This window comes from Trematomus bernacchii, unplaced genomic scaffold (assembly GCF_902827165.1).
Source record: "Trematomus bernacchii unplaced genomic scaffold, fTreBer1.1, whole genome shotgun sequence".
Classification (NCBI taxonomy): Eukaryota; Metazoa; Chordata; class Actinopteri; order Perciformes; family Nototheniidae; genus Trematomus; species Trematomus bernacchii.
Window position 1 is genome coordinate 8,561,346 of NW_022987477.1, and position 17,556 is coordinate 8,578,901.

Below are 17,556 nucleotides of genomic sequence, written 5' to 3' on the forward strand. Positions count from 1 at the left end.
TAGGTACAGAAATTAGACTAGGCTGTCATTAAATATTTGTATTTTGTATTCTCTCTGTGTAGTTCACACACATTCGTTACTGCCTGATCAAAATGTAATTATTATCGTTCCATTAGCTATCTTATTTTCAGAAAATGTTAAACGTTTAGCAATTTGACAGAAAGAGTTAATAAATAATACATCTTTACAGTCATATCAATAACATGTCAATAACATGTCATGCTTTACATACAGGCAGTAACCTGTACAACTAAATTGAACGGACGTCCGAGGACCCCGCGAAAGAGCAGTGAATTCAAAATTTCAAAACAAACCTGATGTTGTTTTTCTTGATATGTAAGTGTTTACTCCGAGCTAGCTGACTGTTGGAGACACACAGCTTGAGTCTTCATTTGGAAAATGGACGTAGAAGGAAAGCACGATTCCAGTACCAATGAGAAAGTGGTGGATAAAGCTAAACCGACTTCTATCGAGGATTTCATCGTGTTGAAGCCAATCAGCCGCGGTGCTTTTGGCAAGGTGTACCTCGCTCGGAAGAAGTCAAATCCGCGATTATATGCCATAAAGGTCAGTTGGTTTGGTTGTCAACGATTTGAATAATCAAAAAGAGACTTATTTATTTAAATGTTTTAATTGTAATTGTTATTGTTCTCTTTAGATGATGAAGAAAGCAGATATGGTTGTTAAAAATATGACGCGCCAGATGAAGGCAGAGAGAGCTGCACTTGCTTTGAGCAAAAGCCCCTTCGTGGTTCAACTGTACTACTCCTTTCAGACTGCCACCAAGATCTTTCTGGTAACGCCCAAAGGCAAAAATAATGACACTTGCAAAAATACATTAATAGTGACTGCTTAAGATAATGCTTTATTTTTATGTTGCTTTCAGGTCATGGAATATCTCATTGGTGGAGATGTCAAATCTCTGCTACTCATGTATGGGTATTTCGACCAGGATATGTCTGTAAAATACATTTCAGAGGTTGCATTGGCTTTGGACTACCTCCACCGTCATGGTATAATCCACAGGTACTGTGATGCGATTTCTTTATGTATTGTTTAATGTTAATAACACTGAGTGAGTAGTCTTTTGATAAGACTTGTTGTATGACTTGGACACTTACCTGATTTACAACTTTTTAGGGACTTAAAGCCAGACAACATGCTTATATCCAACAAAGGACATGTTAAGCTGACAGACTTCGGCCTTTCTAAAGTCAAGCTTGACAGAGGTATGTAGTCCCATTCCCTTAACATTTGAACACATTGATCCCAAAGTGTAATGGTATTGATATTTCCTTTGTATTTAATCTTTTCAGAGCTGAGTATTTTGGATATCCTTACTACTCCATCCTTGGCTAAACCAACACAAGATTACTTCCGCACCCCGGGTCAAGTGCTCTCCTTAATCAGCTCACTTGGATTTGTAAGTGGATTAATATGACTTTGCGTGGAGAAATTCTCTAATAGCTCTTAATAGCTTGAAGTTCAATAATGATTCCTCTATCATATTTTATCAAACACAGAATTCACCTGCAGCAGAAGGAAAGCGTCACTGCAGCGCCTCTGCTGCGTCAAGTCCAATGTCCTGCGGCAAAGTTAGAAGGAAGAAAAACTCTCTTGGTTCTCCCTTGCTGAAGAAAAAAGAGCAGCAGTCACCGGCTAGATTCCCTTGGAAAACAGGTATGTCATGGTACATATCAAAGAGATACACATCTTGGCTATTTCCCACCCTTTTCATTAACATTGTGGAATGCAAGGAATGTTAAAGGGTACCTTCCTCGTGAGCTCTTGGCAAAGAAAATCCGATTTAACAGTTGCTTTATCTGTTATTTCTCCATAGGATCCAACAATGTTGTATTTAGTCCTCACAACCTGGCTAAAAAGCTGACCCCCACCCTGCTGAAGACCAGTAAGAGGTTTGAGACGATGAGTGCAGTCAGCACCACCGATACTGAAGGGGCCATCTCTCCAATGTGGGAGTGTGATGAGGTCAGTGATTGTTAACCTGACTGTATGTCATTTACAGTCTATTAAACACGGGTGTCCCGACCATTTTTGTCACCACCAGTTTGTTTAATTTCAAATTATGATTTAGTTTGAAATGGTTACAGATATGTTGGCTTATTGAGTTTAATGTTTGTAGTATTATACAACAGCTGGTGCTGAAATTTGGGGATTCATTAAAATATGCCTTCATTGGTTCATCCTTATTGTGACCGTTTCTTTTTATATTTTATTTAGAAGGAAAATGAACACACCAACGAACAGAAGGGGAAGTTGCCTTCTGAATCCGAAGGGCCCAAACAGGACTGTGTGCTGACAAAAAACCCCGTTCTGGATGATTTGTGTCCATCAGCCTCGTCCGTAAAGAGGACATTTTCGGAAATTGAGAGAAGCCCTGAGACGTTGGAGATTCAAGCCAAGAAAAGTAACACAGCCTATAAGAGATGCTACAAGATTCCAGAAGAACCTGCAAGGCCTCACACTGGCCTGACTGGAACATTTTCCAACATCCAAATCGGTAACTTCTTGGCCTCCACTGAGGAGATTGGGTTAGATGAAGAGCGGATCCCAACACTCTCCAGTCCCATCGCTAAAAGTCTGTTTAGTGAACTAGAGGAGCCAACAGAGGACGTGTTTGAAGACGGACCCAAAGACCTGTCGCCTTTCACATCACCCCTTACCGGGAACAGTGACATTTGCAGGAGCTTGAGCCTTGAATCTGATGGCTCTATGCATGAAACATCTCTCACTATGCAAAGCTGTGCATCTCTCAAGACAAGAAAGTTTGCCAAATACAACAATTCAGCATCATCTGATGAGCAAGAGGAACATAAAGATTCATCCATGGCTGAATCACTCCCACAAACTCCATCTGCTGTTGCTATGGGAACACCCAAACTTGGAAACTTTGTTCGGAAAGGATCTGAGTGCTCCTTCCTTAACCGGCTCCCTGATGGTGACACAAAGTCCTCCTCATTCCTCAAGCCGAGAAATGTTGTCAATTTCCGTAGCTACTGTAGCTCCATCAACCGCTCCAACATGTCGGGGGTGTCCCGGTTAAGCACCGGTTCTGTTGATGTTATGGAGGTATCCACAACTGCTTCCCGTCCCTCTGCATCTGGCAACGCAACACCAGTGCAGAAAAGTACCAGTTCCAACAGCTCTCTATTTCAGGTATGTTGTAGAACTCGCCACTGTCCTAAGTTTAAGACCTGCAGTCTTTTGTGCACATCTTGGGTAAAAATAAAAAAGATACATTTTTGGGATGACCTAAATGAGTTTAAGAGTTGTGGTGATGTACCTGTCGGGTGGTATTAAAATACATTGTAAATTACATAAACCACACAAAGGTTACTTATTTAAGGCTTTCTAATTCATTTTTTAAAATCATTTTCTCACATCAGACTCCTCAGCCCATGTCAACCGCTTACACCCCCTTCAGGACCCCAAAGAGTGTCAGGAGGGGGGCACTGCCTGTTGAGGGTGTACCCATTTTAGGAACTCCTGACTATTTGGCTCCGGAGCTTCTCTTGGGAAAACCACATGGTAAGAGCAAGTAACACAGCAACACACAAATAGCCCAAAACAGTCTTACTGTATTGACATTGGATGGTTGACTTGGTAGTCTTTTTGACAAGCCCTCTTGTTTGAGTTTCAGGAAGTTTTCAGTGTGGTAAGTTTATAGTGATATTGCTGTTTGTGCAAGTAAGCTTGCATGATCACCCAGCCTGCTAATATGCTAAAGGGAATGAGCTGATTCTTCCCCCTTGTCCTTCCCCTACTGGTTCTCTTTCTTCCCGTGGGATTGTTGGAAAAACTGTGGGCCTGGTCAGAGGCAAGGGGGAAGCATTTAAAACGTGTGATTAAAAAGGCTAAAGAAATGGGATTGTCTTTTAACATTCAGCTAACACCATTGTTACACGGAACAAGGTTAAATATTAGGGCAAATTGTGGCATATATTCAATGTGCTATATCACTGGCTTTATTTTTGTCAATCATCACACTGCAAATTGTCATCTAATAATAACGTATTGATCGGATATGCTGTTATTTATTCAAATGTTAACAAGCTGAGGGCAGTATTTCCTGTCAGTCGCACCATGCCATTGTAACATAATTGCTGACATTTGGATTCATGAACCGTCAGTCTATGACATGATTGATTCTGTGTGGCAGTATTTATTCATCAGCGTTCAAGATGTGTTCATGGCTCAACTCAATAGATAATTGTGATGGATTCTCAAATCCTTTCATTCATTGCAAAAGACTGTGTTACAACTACAATCCCAGACACACATCAATATTCATGTGTGTTAGATGTGGATGATAATTACAGATATTTTAAGCTACGTGTTGGTGATTGAAAGAAAATTAGTTCACACCAGAACCTCCTTTTGTCCTCAACCTAACTTATTCCCTGCTCATGCCACTGCAGTACAATTGGTGCACTCTAACTGAATCAAAGGGAAAACATGTTGAAGCCAGCAGCTGTATGAAATGTGACTTCTCTTTGCTTCTATCCAGACTGCATGGTGGATTGGTGGGCGCTTGGTGTGTGTCTTTTTGAGTTCCTCACAGGTGTGCCACCTTTCAATGATGATGCCCCTCATCTGGTCTTCCAGAATATCCTCAACAGAGGTGGGTTTTTTTTTTTTTTACAGAAACATCCTAACGTAAACCACAAAATGCTTTCAAATATGTAACTCGCACACAGCCTGTATTTGATGATCCACATGCCTAACAAATAACAATTTTAGTTTACAATATGATGTTAATGACATGCTTTTGTCACCACCTTCCTGTTCAAAATGGTTGCTTCTTTTAACACTCTCAATCATTTTAGATGTTCCCTGGCCTGAGGAAGAGGAGGAACTATCTGTAAACTCAAGAAATGCAATTGAAATTCTCCTAACCATGGACATGACTAAAAGAGCTGGTCTAAAGGGTGAGAACAGCCTTACAATATTTCAAATTATAATTTAAAACAATGTTGGTCCTCAGATCTTAGATTTCAGGGAACTTATCTGAAAAAAATACGAGAAATTCCATTAAATAAGAGAGTGCATGTGAATCACAGATTGTAGGATTTTGTTTTTTGAGCCTTGCAGTAAAAATGTTGTGATATAATATAATATAGTACACAACACATTAATCTATGTCCTATGGTTTTTTGATTTGTGTTAAACATTTATGTCTTTAAAAAGAAAAAGAAGAAAGGATGAGACTGTTTCAAGCAGCTGTAACCAGGAAATTATTACATAATTGAAGGCTAATATTGTTTTTAGTTTCAATGTCCTTAATAATAATCTAATTATATGACACAATTTAATTGGAAGTGTTCTCATCTTTTTTTCTGAACATCCACCAGAACTCAAGCCTCACCCGCTGTTTGAGGGCTTGGACTGGGACAACCAGCAAAACCAGCCAATGCCTTTCATACCGCAGCCAGAGGACGAAACCGACACCTCGTACTTTGAGGCAAGAAATAACGCTCAGCACATTGCCGTGTCCGGCTTCAGCCTCTAGAGTTAGTAACAGTTATGTTTTATTGAAGTGGCTGTCAACAAATTGCGGCTAGTAGTGAAGTCAGAATGTTGTGCGGGTTTGTGAATTCACTTGATCTCATGGTGAAAATTTCCCAGAAATCTGATCCACTATAAATACAAAAACCCGAATCAGAATCTGATAGTTTCTCTGTTCAAGGTGATAACATTTTAAAAAGCATTTGAGGTTTTTGCAATCACTGGTCATTAAAGCCAGGACAAAAGCCATATCTGTAAAATGATTACTTAGTTTACGAGTAGAAAGTAAACTTGTTTTAAACCTTGGTATTACCATATTTAATAGTTATTTATCTTAAATTAGGTTCTTATACTAGCAAAGTGGTATTTGCTTTGGCTTTACCCTATTAAAGGCTTTGATCGCTGTGTTGTGATATAAATGAAATACAAGATAAGTAAGTTCATGTAGATGTGTCACCTACTGCCGTGCCAACACCCAATTTATTTTGCCGCACTGTTCCTCATGGTAATGTTTTCTCTTGCTCTTAGCAGACTGGGTGGGCGAGTCGCCTGAATTTATCATTAAGGGATACAAAACCGCTTCAAAAATACTAATATATTCATCAATAATCTATTTTAAATGTAAATTGTGTTAATAACTTTCAGTGTCATTGTTTTAAGACCATAGCAGGTTACTTTATGTTGTAGCAGAACAGTTTTTTCTGCTTTTATGTCATCTTTGTTCGTTGTTTTGATGTGTTCACCAGGTCATATTCCACACTACTAGTTTTAAGGATAAGTTCACAAGGCTCCGAGTTGCGTGTGAAATTGTATCTTGTACAAATAAAATTTGTTTGTAACATAACGTAATTTGTGCTGTCTCTTATGTTTAGTGCCTGAAGGAAAAGTTTAAATATTGTCTAAAAATAGCTTGTTTTAACAAAAGTTAAATAAGATAAATATGAATCTCAATTTTGTCTGGAAAATATGAATATACAGTTGGCAGCTCCTTTCTCAAGCAATTTTGAGATATGTCTGGTTATGCAAGAGTAGCAGCCAGTTAGCTAGCAATGCTTAGTTGGTTCCGCCCAAAGCTATATAGCCTATATAGGCCTATATCATTTTTTTAATCAATACAAAGTTTAACATTGACAAAGCGTTACAGAGGTTAAGTGTGGGTAATCCTTTTTTAACCAGGTGCTGTCATGCTAATTTGTTACTGTTTGAAGACAGTCAAGCTTAACCTTTTTCAAACTGTTTATGCTGAGCTAAGCTAAAGCTCTGCTAGCTGTAGCACATTTTTACAGTAGGCCTACAATATGAATCGTTTTCAGTCTTCTCACCAATTCTAGAAAATACAGTTCATAATAAATGTCTCTAAATATCATACAATTCCTTTCAAAAGATACTGGAAACAACATAGTTTATGAAAACTTTATTTGAGGCTTGGATTATCACATGCAAACACCACTCTGTCCACAGGCAGAGGGCTATTAAGCCTTAGCACAATTTTAGTAGAAAGATAAACTATTACTTCTTTATTAAAACATAATGGCTCTGGAAGATTAGTGCTATTGCAGATGCAAAACTTGTAAATTATATAGTATTCTATATCCATAATACATGAGAATGCAATTAAAATACTGCATTTTAATCTGAACTGTACAGCTATTGTATAGAATTTACATAGATCTCACTTCTTTGCACACATCATGTTAACCATATCACTCACAAAATCTTTGCACAAACATATTACATCACGCATTAAAATTATACAATATAGAAAAACTTGACTTGGTCAAACAACAGTGACAAGTATTATGCATTAATAATTGGACAGCTGTCTAGATTCTCATTTTCATCACCTAAAGGCTAAGGTATTATGATTAGTGATAATTTGGTCCAGCACAGCAACAATTATGCTACAATTTGTCAATGTAAGAAACCATAATGCCACCTACAGTATAAATGTACCTTAATGATGATGAGGCACTTCTTCGATTTGGAAAACAATTTGAAGTAGATACCAATATGACATAAAGCACAGATTGATATGCAGCAGGACAGGTGATGAAAACATATTAATAACCTTGTCTCACATACACATAAAACTTAGTGGCCATGTAAACCTAATTTATACAGCTGAAATCTGGTGAGCAATGCCTTCATTGTAACTTTCTAAAAGCAATAAATATTAACTTAATCTCAGAATTAAAAAAAAATCTCACATATCAATATATTTTTACACTCAGTCCTCCCTTCTGAACTACAATTATTACATTTGTATTATAGCAGCATTGCCTGGGCAACTAATGACAGAGAATTGTGAAAATGTTTAACCACATCAAGCACTATGTTTAAAAAAAAAGAAGAAGAAGAAGTATCAAGCCCATTTTATGTGCAACACAGCCTTAGTTATAGAAATACAGCACTGGAAAAATGTGTATTGACCACTGCAAAATCATCAGTTTCTCTGGTTTCACTATTTATAGGTATGTGTTTATTTTATAAACTACTGACAACATTTATCTGTGTTGGAATTCAACTGACACTGGAATGGAATGGCTGTCATACATGTAGAGATTGTGATTGAAGAAAAATGTGCAGTGGTCTCTTAATTTTTTCCCCCAGAGCTGTAATTGAGATGCTGCCGTCGTTGGTTTATAAACAAGCAGGAAACGTTGAATCTATGAGTTCCACCTCTCAACACAAACCATTTCTTAGAGGAAAATAATCTGGTACAGTGGCATCATCTTAAAAAGCGTGTACAATCACAGGCTGCAACCCCTTACATTCATGTCACTATTTGATTCCACATCCACAGTACTTGAGAGATGGCTCCCTCTCACTCATTACTCTAGGCTCCTTCTTCATAGTGCAAAAGCAAATTACTGGGCTGTGGGTCTAAGCAGGGGGGAGTTACAGCCATTAGCAACCCAACCAAAGACATTTAGAGGACTCTGTATCCTCTATGTGCATGGGTGTTTGGGTGAGAGCAGGTTTTAGTTGATTCTTCTACAAGGGAATAAGAAAGTTAAGAAGTTAAATATGGTTTTGCAAATACACATTTTAATATTATTACTTTCTTTAAAAATAAAAAAATACCTTCTCCTTTGCAGGTATAGGCGGATTAGCCACTGTACAACAAAGGGCCAAATAACAGCAAAGGCCAAACTGGTCGGAGAAATGTCGAAAGGCCACCAGGATGGTTTCTGGGGGGAAATATGAATAATTAATACCAATTGGGATTAGTTAAAATGTTTAAATCATTTAGGTTACCACTAATGATCATAAATCTTTCAAATAAGCTAAAACATGGTTTTGGTGAAAAGTGATTTTCTTTTTTTAAACAATATATATATATATATATATATAGTAAAATGTATTTTAAACTGCTTACCCGACTCCTCTTATTCACCGGGGTTGATCCACAAGTTGGAGACAGAGACATTGATCTTGCCTGCAGGGTAAGGAATCAAAAATAAAAGAACATAAAAGTCTGAATGTCTACAGTGCCAAAGTACAAGGGTTTTATTTATCTAAGCCTAATCTATGCTATTTTTAGACGGGGTACTTTGCCCCTTAATGCTCAATGAAAAAGTTCAAACGATTTGAACAAAGAATGGAAGATTTTCTATGTGGTTGATTCTAAATTGAAAGTGCGGTTGATGTACACGCATCGACTGAAGCTGCACCTTAATGGTTTCAAATAGCTGCATCTGGGAGATATTTATAGACTTTACCTGCCGTGGACATGGTTGTTGTTAAAGGTTTATAAAATGGTAGAAGATAGTAAAACAATACCAATACAATTGTTCAGGTTCCTAGTTCACATATTTATATAGCTTATTTTGTCAGGCAATAGCCTAATCCTAAAATGTATTCAGATTCCTTTCAAAGAGGACCAGAAAATTAACAGAGATGTTTTTCTTATCATGATGAGAGGACAGAGGGGTCTGACCTGGCTTGCAGTCAGAGCCTCCAGGGTGTGCAGCCTCTCCAGAACGCTCTGCATGTCCTCCTGCAGTCTAGCCAACACTACAACTATCTGCTCATTCAGGCTTCCTCCGGGTGTGACAGCTCCCCCCCAGCGCTCCCTGTCCCCATCTCCACCACCATACATGGGCATCAGAGATCCAGAGCCATGGCCTGGAGACCTGGAGCCTAAAAACACAGAAATTACTTAGAATTGATGTTTGCAAACAGCCAAAAAAAGAAAAATGTACAGTTGCCTTCTTCAAAATGCTGTGTGGAGCATAAATGCCCTATTTAAGAAAACCTTACCTCCTTCTCTTCTGACCAAAGAGCTGTTAGACATGTCTGCATTCAGTCTCTGTCTCTGCGACACTGTTCCACCGTTCTCTCCATCTTCTCCTCCACACATGATACCCTCTGGTGCACCGTCAACATCGTCCTGGGGCTCCTCTAAAGGGGACAAGACGTGGTTCTCGTCTTCATCCAGGTCGTCTAAAGACTGGTTATGCTCTGAGCTCTGGAGAAGATGTACATTAAATATTCATGTATGACAGCCAAGTAGCTACAAACACTGTGCTAAACAGTTTTAAGGTGCTACTTGCCTCTTCCTGTCCGAACTGGTCCACAGAATCACAGTAGACTTCGCTGTCTGAGTCACTGGCCAGCTGACTGGGACCAGACACATCTAAACCAGGATCTGACATCAGTACAAAGGGCAAGAAGAGGGGAAAAAAAGAAGCTCAGACTCATACTGGAATGTAACTAAGTGGCATGGAGGAAAGCAGCATTCACTATATTTTTGTTTTGCCATTTGATCCAATAATTGAGTCCATTAAAAGGAGCAGCTGATGTGTAAAGTGCTAAGATTCAGTCCCTGAGTTGCCACAGCTCTGTTTAGCAGTTTAATTGATCACATGGTACACAGCCCTCAGAAACACAATGCAAGATTTAAAAGAGAACAGAATGCTGTCATAGCAGTCGTTTTCTTCCTCACCTGTGTGGTGACCGTTGAGCAGAGGCTCAGCGACTGAGCCCTCCTGAGAGGGGACACCGTTCAGGCCGGCCTTGGGATGACTCCCATTGGTCAGATGGGTGACCCCGTTGGACACTTTACCGTTGGAAAGAGGCACTTTGTGTCTCTTGGTTGAACCCTTCTTCTTTGGTTGAGAAACTGTTGATTTCTTGTCTGAAATGAATGCCCAAAAAAGTCAACTAAATGTTTTTTTACAGTACTGTTGGACACAGTATTGATAACGTTGTTACCTTTTTTGACCTCCTTTATCACTTCTTCTTCTTCCTCTTTTTCTTCTTCTTCTTCTTCTTCTTCTTCCTCTTCTTCTTCTTCTTCTTCTTCTTCTTCCTCCTCTACTTCTTCCTCCTCCTCTTCTTCATCCTGTGTTTCTTCCTCTGACTTTTCCTTCACTTCCTTTGCCTTGAGTCTGGCAGGACGAGTCTCCAGGGTGCCGTTCATCTTCATTGTTCTGACGATGCTCTTTGCGATGCTCTTCGATGGCATTGCATTCACCATTGAACTAAACCCTGTGCAGAAAAAATGATTTCATTTCAATACCATAAACACAAAGGAATGCTTCCTTTGAGGTTAAGGTTACTAATACTTTATTAACGTGAAGATTTAAATCAAAATTAGGTAACCACTTAGACCAAGGATGTTTGCAAAACCCTTATGTAGTTTATGTAAATGTAATAAGACCCATGTTCTGTAACACTAATTCACCAAGTGCAACTTGACTGCTACTAAGCACCAAAAGCATCTAATCTACAACTCCAGACAAATACTATATCACTAAAACTATATCACCAGACTCAAATATTTACACAGCAATATACTTGCCATCCATTTGCCTAGCAAACTGTGTCAAACGGGCTGAGCATATAAAAAGAGGCAAATTATAAAAAGGTTAAGATCCACATGCTGTTATTGACATGACACGCCAAGTAAAAGCTGGTGATTAAAAACCTACCCATGCTCAGGTCTGATATCTGTGTGATCTTTTTCCTATCGTCAATCAGCTCATAGAAGGGGCCGAGGACACGTAGTAACTCCTCCACCTCATCAGTCATGGGCATACCTTCCAGGATCTACGCATCAAATACAGCAACAAATGCAGTGTCAATGACAGTGATGTTTAGCTCAAAACAATAACAATAAAAGGTTTGACTTTAATATACTATATTATACAATTGTTACATGGTCAGGAAAAGTAACATACCAGCTTCATTTCATCAACGTAGCCTGCCATTGCTTTTTCTTTTGACATATCTTCAAGAGAGCTCCACGCATCCCTATCACATTAAAACAAAAACAGTATTATTATACAACTTAAACAAGTATAACCTGTAAAGCATCAATGCCAGCGAGAAGATTTGCTTTGAAGACTCCTGTGCCAGTTTTCTTTTGTAAACAAGCTCAGTTTATGTAAGGTTAATGTGTCTAGACAGAGGTTCAAAGGCCGACTGAAATGTAACTATTCATTGGTAACAAAGGTTATTCCTTAAATTGGTATTGTCTGAAATTAGAATCCAATCAAATGTTACCTGGCTAGGTAAATTGGATAAAAATAAAGTTTCACACAACATTATTGCAAAAAAGTGAATGTGGAGGGGATATTTGTATGGGTTTTGAGAATAAATATCTCAGACTCCACCTTAAAACAAGCGTTTTTACAGTTTTTGATAAACTTGCAAATCCCCACCCTGATGGGACCATGAGAGAAACTGTGCAGGCTAGTGGGTAAGAGGTTACATTCCAAGAGTCCAAAGATCCCCTAACACAACTTAAGATTAAAGAGAGAGAATCAGTAGAGCCTGAACCCCAGTGGAGAGAATTGTACTGTGTCGTATTGCACAGTGAGGTCAAAGTGGGCCAAAAACAACATGTTGTGCAATGTGCACAAACACTCGCTGGTTTATGCTGAATTAAATGTCAGCAGATTCAGAGAACATTGTAAGACACTAATGTTTTCCCCATAAACTGTTCAAAGAATGTAATGACCTATGTGTATTAAGATAATAACATTAAAAACTAATTGACTGACAGTATATTTACCATTTTGCTTTGCCAACTGCATCCCAGAAGCCAGGTCGGGGTATATTGCATGCACCAACAGTGGCTTGTTTATAATAACTGTAGAACTTGAGCATCATATCATTGGACGGCTGAAAAGGACCTGAGGATAATAAAGGACATTTCATTAAACAAAATTCGACTTAAACATGTATCCTGCAATAGGTTGTAGATTGCTGGCACTAAAGCAAATCTCTGCACACTGTTAGTAAAGTGGATTAGGCCTTTTAAATCGCACGAGCTCAAAAGTAGACCAAGCTGTTGCACTGCACCAGACTATGCCTGACACCATTCTGTTTGTACCCTATTTTAAATCCATGAACTGGCCTAAATGATGTAAATATCGACTGTTTTGTTCACTTACCATTCGGGGGTAAACTCTTAATCACTTTTAATGCAGCCTCGAACCTCACGAGGGTCAAACGCCTCTCATCCTCCACTTCCACACTCTCCACCTCCATTGTGTCAAACTGAGATTGTCAACAAAAAACCTACAGAAAGACAGTAAATAAACATACGTTAAAATATGAGAACAAATGTATGCTAAAAGCGGACTTCCACAATAACATGTATGCTAGCTCTTTATAACAGTTGTTGCATATACAGCCAGACTTTTGTTATGCTAATGCGACTAGCTAAACTGGCAAGTTGTTGTATTTACAGTCTGGTGTGACCACCAATAGGAGGAGGTTGTGTCGGTTGTGTATCTAGGACACACAATAAGCTATGCGACACACGTCAAACTGCCTGTATATTTGTGACAAATACAACATTTACTTATAAACTGTCGACGAAAAAGCTCTAAGCCGTTGATACGTACCGTTAATGTCAACGGCCTATCTGTTTGTCAGAAGGCGACCTGTCTTTAGCCTTCGACCAGACGCCATCAACAGTGTATAATGCCAGATAGAGGTGCACTATGGTACTTGTAGTCTTCTACTAGATATCAACATTTCCTACTAGGTCCACAATCCTTTGCGTGAAAATGTAGTTTGAAGCAGGGTTGCGTTCGAATACTCCAAAAAAACAGCTCCTAAGTTCTAACCCTATCGTCTATTCCTTGACCTCGGAGTGAAACGTCATGGGGTTAAGGGATAGTGGATAGGAGAATTCAAAAGGATTTAGGAGAAGAGACTTTAGAGAATCCGACTGCACTTTCACTATCCGACGTGTTTATGATGCGCCAGCAGAGGTCATAAATGTGCGCCTGCTGCTGTGGGGAAACTATGGAAACTACAGTTTTCTATACAGCGGACTACAACATGGATGTTTAATAAGAACGAGGGACTACTGTAAACTCATCTAGAGACTCTGCACCGTGCTCTGATGCTGTTGTTTTATGCTTTATGAACGGGGACAACAGAGAAACATATTCTTCATGACCAAAGTTGGAATTGAAATAAAAAAGGAAAGTGAAACTTATGCTCGTCACCCTCTCCCTCCGGTCCACATTAATACAAATGATCCCAATACATATGATTGTATGAAAAGATCTTAAAATCAATACAAATGTATTTATTATAAACGTTAGTCCTTAACATCTATCACTGTGTATATCACCATTCAAACATCTTTTAAAAGTTGAACAAACCCCACACAGCTCAGTAAAGACTGTGAAATGTTGACTTTATTTGATCATTTCAGTAAAAACTAACGTTCATATTTCTCTTTTTGATTATAATACTGATGAACGTTCAAAACAAAGCACTTTGGCAACTTACCACATACGTTTTAAAATGCTTAATAAGCACCGTAACTTTCATGATATCATTTCTCGTTCATAATCGGTTGTTTCCGTGAACGGCCGACTGTTGGGTGACGGCAAATGCTGCGGCCGCAAGGCATTGTGGGGCAGCATTTTCTCCTCTCCTTTCGGTTAGGGAGGTCCAGTGGTTCCTAGGCTAAAAGAAGTTTGAAACCTCCTTTCCTTTTAATTTAGAGAATTCGAACGGCACTTATCATGGCTGCCACTGAGGGACTTCCGGGTCATTTCACTCCGTTAGGAAGGTTCCTAAGCTAAATGGACTATTCGAATGCAACCCAGGTTTTAAGAAATGAAAGCGGCTTTTGGATAAAAAAAAAACATGTACTGAATAAACAAGAAAAGTATTTCCAGCTATAGAATAAGACATGTTAGTGTATAATATTTAAATGCGATCTTTATATAATATAAACTATACATATAGTAACAGTTTAGGGTAGAACTACATTTACCACAACTCCCTAAGCGGGATCCATGTTTTTTCTAAAGCTGGAAGGGTGATCGGTGGACGGGAGTGAAAAACAAGAGCTCTCACTTTGTTTTTAATTCCGATCACCACACATCTTCGTAAAATATCGAGATCTGCAATTTGTCAAAAATGTACAACAATAATTTTTGATAATCTGTTAAAGTAAACTTGAAACATATTATGCAAGAAAAATGTCAACATTAACTAGTTCCGGTTCTCAAATGTGAAAATGTGCTTAAATATTTTTCTTTTAGTTTTGGACTGTTTGCCAGAAAAAAAACATGACATTTGAAAACATTACCTGTCCTTGGCTTTTTTTTAAAGTATATTTTAATGGGTATTTTTGACCAATTTCTTTAATTTAACCAATAGTTAATTAGTTGACGAAAACATTTCCAGATTAATCAATTGTGAAGATGTACAAATACCTCAGATATTGTACTTAAAGGGGACCTATCATGCAAAATGCACTTTTGTACGTCTATTATACATGAATATGTGTCCCCGGTGTTCCAGGGAACTCACGAAGTGTCAGAAAACACAACCCTCTCTATTTTCCTCCATACCCAAATCTCTAAAAAAGGGGCTGCAAGGGATCTGATAAAAACTGATCCAGATTTGAACACTGCCCTGACGTCAGGATGGTGGCGCTACGGCTATTGGGCCAACTCTCCACCTATCAGGGGAATGTGGGGTTGGGTCACGGCCGGCCATTGCCGCTCGAAAGCGCTGGAGACGCTGTAGTACATATGCCAGGCCTGTAAGTGGCGCTGTAGTCTGCCACAAAAGCAGCGAAGAAGACTTCCCGCCCATAGTTACCATGGTTACCCTTCTGTTTATTCTCCGCTGTGGCTTTTTTTCTCCCTCCCCGAGGCAAGCGTTTGCTCCCGCTGCAAACGCTTGCGGGGAGGGATTGCTCAATGCACTGTAATTCTCTCCGGTTAGTCCACCAGCAGATGACAAACACCCACCTCTCCGCCTCTTCCAAGGAACGAGGGGACCGTGCGGCAGAGTTTCAGTTTCAGTTACTTTCGCCGGTCAAGATGTCCGTTAAAGTTTAAATCTTCCGGACAAAATTAGAAAAGTGCCGGTCAAAGGTCTTCTTTGTTATTTATTGAGCTTTAAAACAAATGAATAACGACTCTATATAATAAAACACGGAGGACGGAGATCTCTTGTTCTTCCCCTCTTCTGACAGCCCAGCAGCTGATCAGAGCACGGCTCACCTCTCCTGCAGGGGAGCGTGGTCAGCAGAATCAGACCCGTAGACAGCAAACAGCACATAGAGCGAAATGAGGCATGGCTAAAATGCATGATCTGTTTGGTATTTTGAAAACAGAAACGTATAAATATACCTTATATAGGTATGGCCCTACAATATATAATTTAAATATAGCATGATAGGTCCACTTTAAGTATAATTAGCAATAGGCTAATATGTGAAAATCAGTAATACAAAATTACCATTCAAATGTTTACTCAAGTACAAACGTATTATTGCATCAACATATACGTAAAGTACTAAAGTAAGTTCTCATTGTGCAGAATGACCACTTTTACAAAAATGTATATTATATTACAAATATTGCATTAATGGGTGTGTACACCACTTTGATGTTTAAGCTTGAGATCCAACATTTAAATGCGAAGGGCTTCTTCTGTAGAGTTGTTGTGCACATGACAATACATACCTTAAAACAAGTAAAAGTTGTCAGTTGTGAGTAAATGTACTTCCACACATAATGCTGATGCCTTGCTAGCAGAGAAAACACTGATCCTACGTATAAACAGTCGAGCGAGTACTCTTCCCGTGCACATACGATCTTCGGGTTGAGGTTACGCCAAAGCGAGGGCAGAAATCCCACAATAGCAGGCGGAGAGGATTTTTTTTTTCGAAGCGGAGCTGGGCTAGTGGCTGTTTGAATCAAAGGGAAGCAGAGGGAAGGGAGGCTCTGTGGGGAGATGTAAGATGGCAGAGCTACAAATGTTGTTAGAGGAAGAGATTCCAGCCGGTAAAAGAGCGCTTGTGGAGAGTTACCAAAACCTTACCAGAGTAGCAGACTACTGCGAGAACAATTATGTCCAGGTAAGTGAGTTAGCACGTTATCTTCAACCTCCTTTTGTCGTGAAAAGCTCCGGATTGAATTGGTTGTTGGGACAGGAAATGTGGATAAAGAAGCCGGAATGATCTCCTCCGCCCAATGCTTGTAGCTGTAATACCAGTCTGATGCCTTTACAACTGCGGGATATTTAGATATATTGTATCTTTTTGAACTATTAATCACATGTATTCCGTTTACTGAGGGTGTGTCTACTTTTTTTATTATTACAGTGGGTCGGTTCAAAAACTGCTTCCACTCTCACTGCTGATAGGGAGGCCTTTGAGTGTTAACGTTACAGCAGCAAGTTTTAGCTGTTACAATTATTTTAATTGTATTTAAAGACACCAGCAAGATATTTTATCTAGTTTTTTCACCTTTATTGACATTGACCAGGCTTTACATGCAAACCTAGATTTGTGGGAAACTAAATGTCACATTGACAGTACACGTCTACATGAATATTGTAGTAGTACAGAGCAGTCCATGCCATTCCATAAGGTCATTAAACTCACCATTTAAAACCACAACAGTCCCCATTGGGATACTACAGGAATAAAACATTGGAGGTGTATTGGCTACATTATTGACTTGTAAGCACTATTCTATGTCAGTGCATGGCTTTTATTGTTGCTGCATTATATGTAACTATTAAACACAT

The 17,556-nt window shown here is 39.0% G+C and overlaps 3 protein-coding genes across 5 annotated transcripts in view; 2 read left to right on the plus strand and 1 right to left on the minus strand.

Moving 5' to 3' along the window:
• The first annotated feature begins 275 nt into the window (after nt 1-275).
• Nucleotides 276-6,370, plus strand: mastl (microtubule associated serine/threonine kinase-like). 2 transcript variants are annotated; one of them, XM_034145521.1, is made up of 13 exons: nt 276-567; nt 659-796; nt 887-1,026; nt 1,141-1,229; nt 1,317-1,423; nt 1,524-1,680; nt 1,841-1,989; nt 2,242-3,177; nt 3,408-3,549; nt 3,662-3,676; nt 4,529-4,642; nt 4,848-4,949; nt 5,373-6,370. In XM_034145521.1, the coding sequence occupies exons 1-13, from the start codon at nt 400-402 to the stop codon at nt 5,528-5,530; spliced, it is 2,415 nt and encodes an 804-aa protein (XP_034001412.1). In that variant the 5' UTR covers nt 276-399; the 3' UTR covers nt 5,531-6,370. The 2 variants fall into 2 exon arrangements, with proteins under 2 accessions (XP_034001412.1, XP_034001413.1); XM_034145522.1 differs by lacking the exon at nt 3,662-3,676.
• Nucleotides 6,371-6,925: 555 nt separating this feature from the next.
• Nucleotides 6,926-13,514, minus strand: acbd5a (acyl-CoA binding domain containing 5a). Of its 2 annotated transcripts, none has more exons than XM_034148173.1 (13): nt 13,386-13,514; nt 12,930-13,056; nt 12,548-12,668; nt 11,712-11,784; nt 11,463-11,580; nt 10,744-11,019; nt 10,475-10,666; nt 10,083-10,165; nt 9,790-9,997; nt 9,467-9,669; nt 8,906-8,965; nt 8,611-8,717; nt 6,926-8,520 (listed from the first exon to the last, which is right to left on the minus strand). In XM_034148173.1, exons 2-13 carry the CDS (start codon nt 13,024-13,026, stop codon nt 8,508-8,510), a joined length of 1,551 nt encoding a protein of 516 aa, XP_034004064.1. In that variant the 5' UTR covers nt 13,027-13,056; nt 13,386-13,514; the 3' UTR covers nt 6,926-8,507. The 2 variants fall into 2 exon arrangements, with proteins under 2 accessions (XP_034004064.1, XP_034004059.1); XM_034148168.1 differs by having other exon boundaries at nt 10,083-10,177.
• A 3,110-nt stretch (nt 13,515-16,624) lies between these two features.
• The window catches only part of abi1a (abl-interactor 1a), a 50,716-nt gene continuing 49,784 nt past the window's right edge, over nt 16,625-17,556 (plus strand). The window contains 1 exon segment of the mRNA XM_034148005.1: nt 16,625-16,882. Within this exon segment, the coding sequence (XP_034003896.1) occupies nt 16,766-16,882 (117 nt within the window). The 5' untranslated portion in view covers nt 16,625-16,765.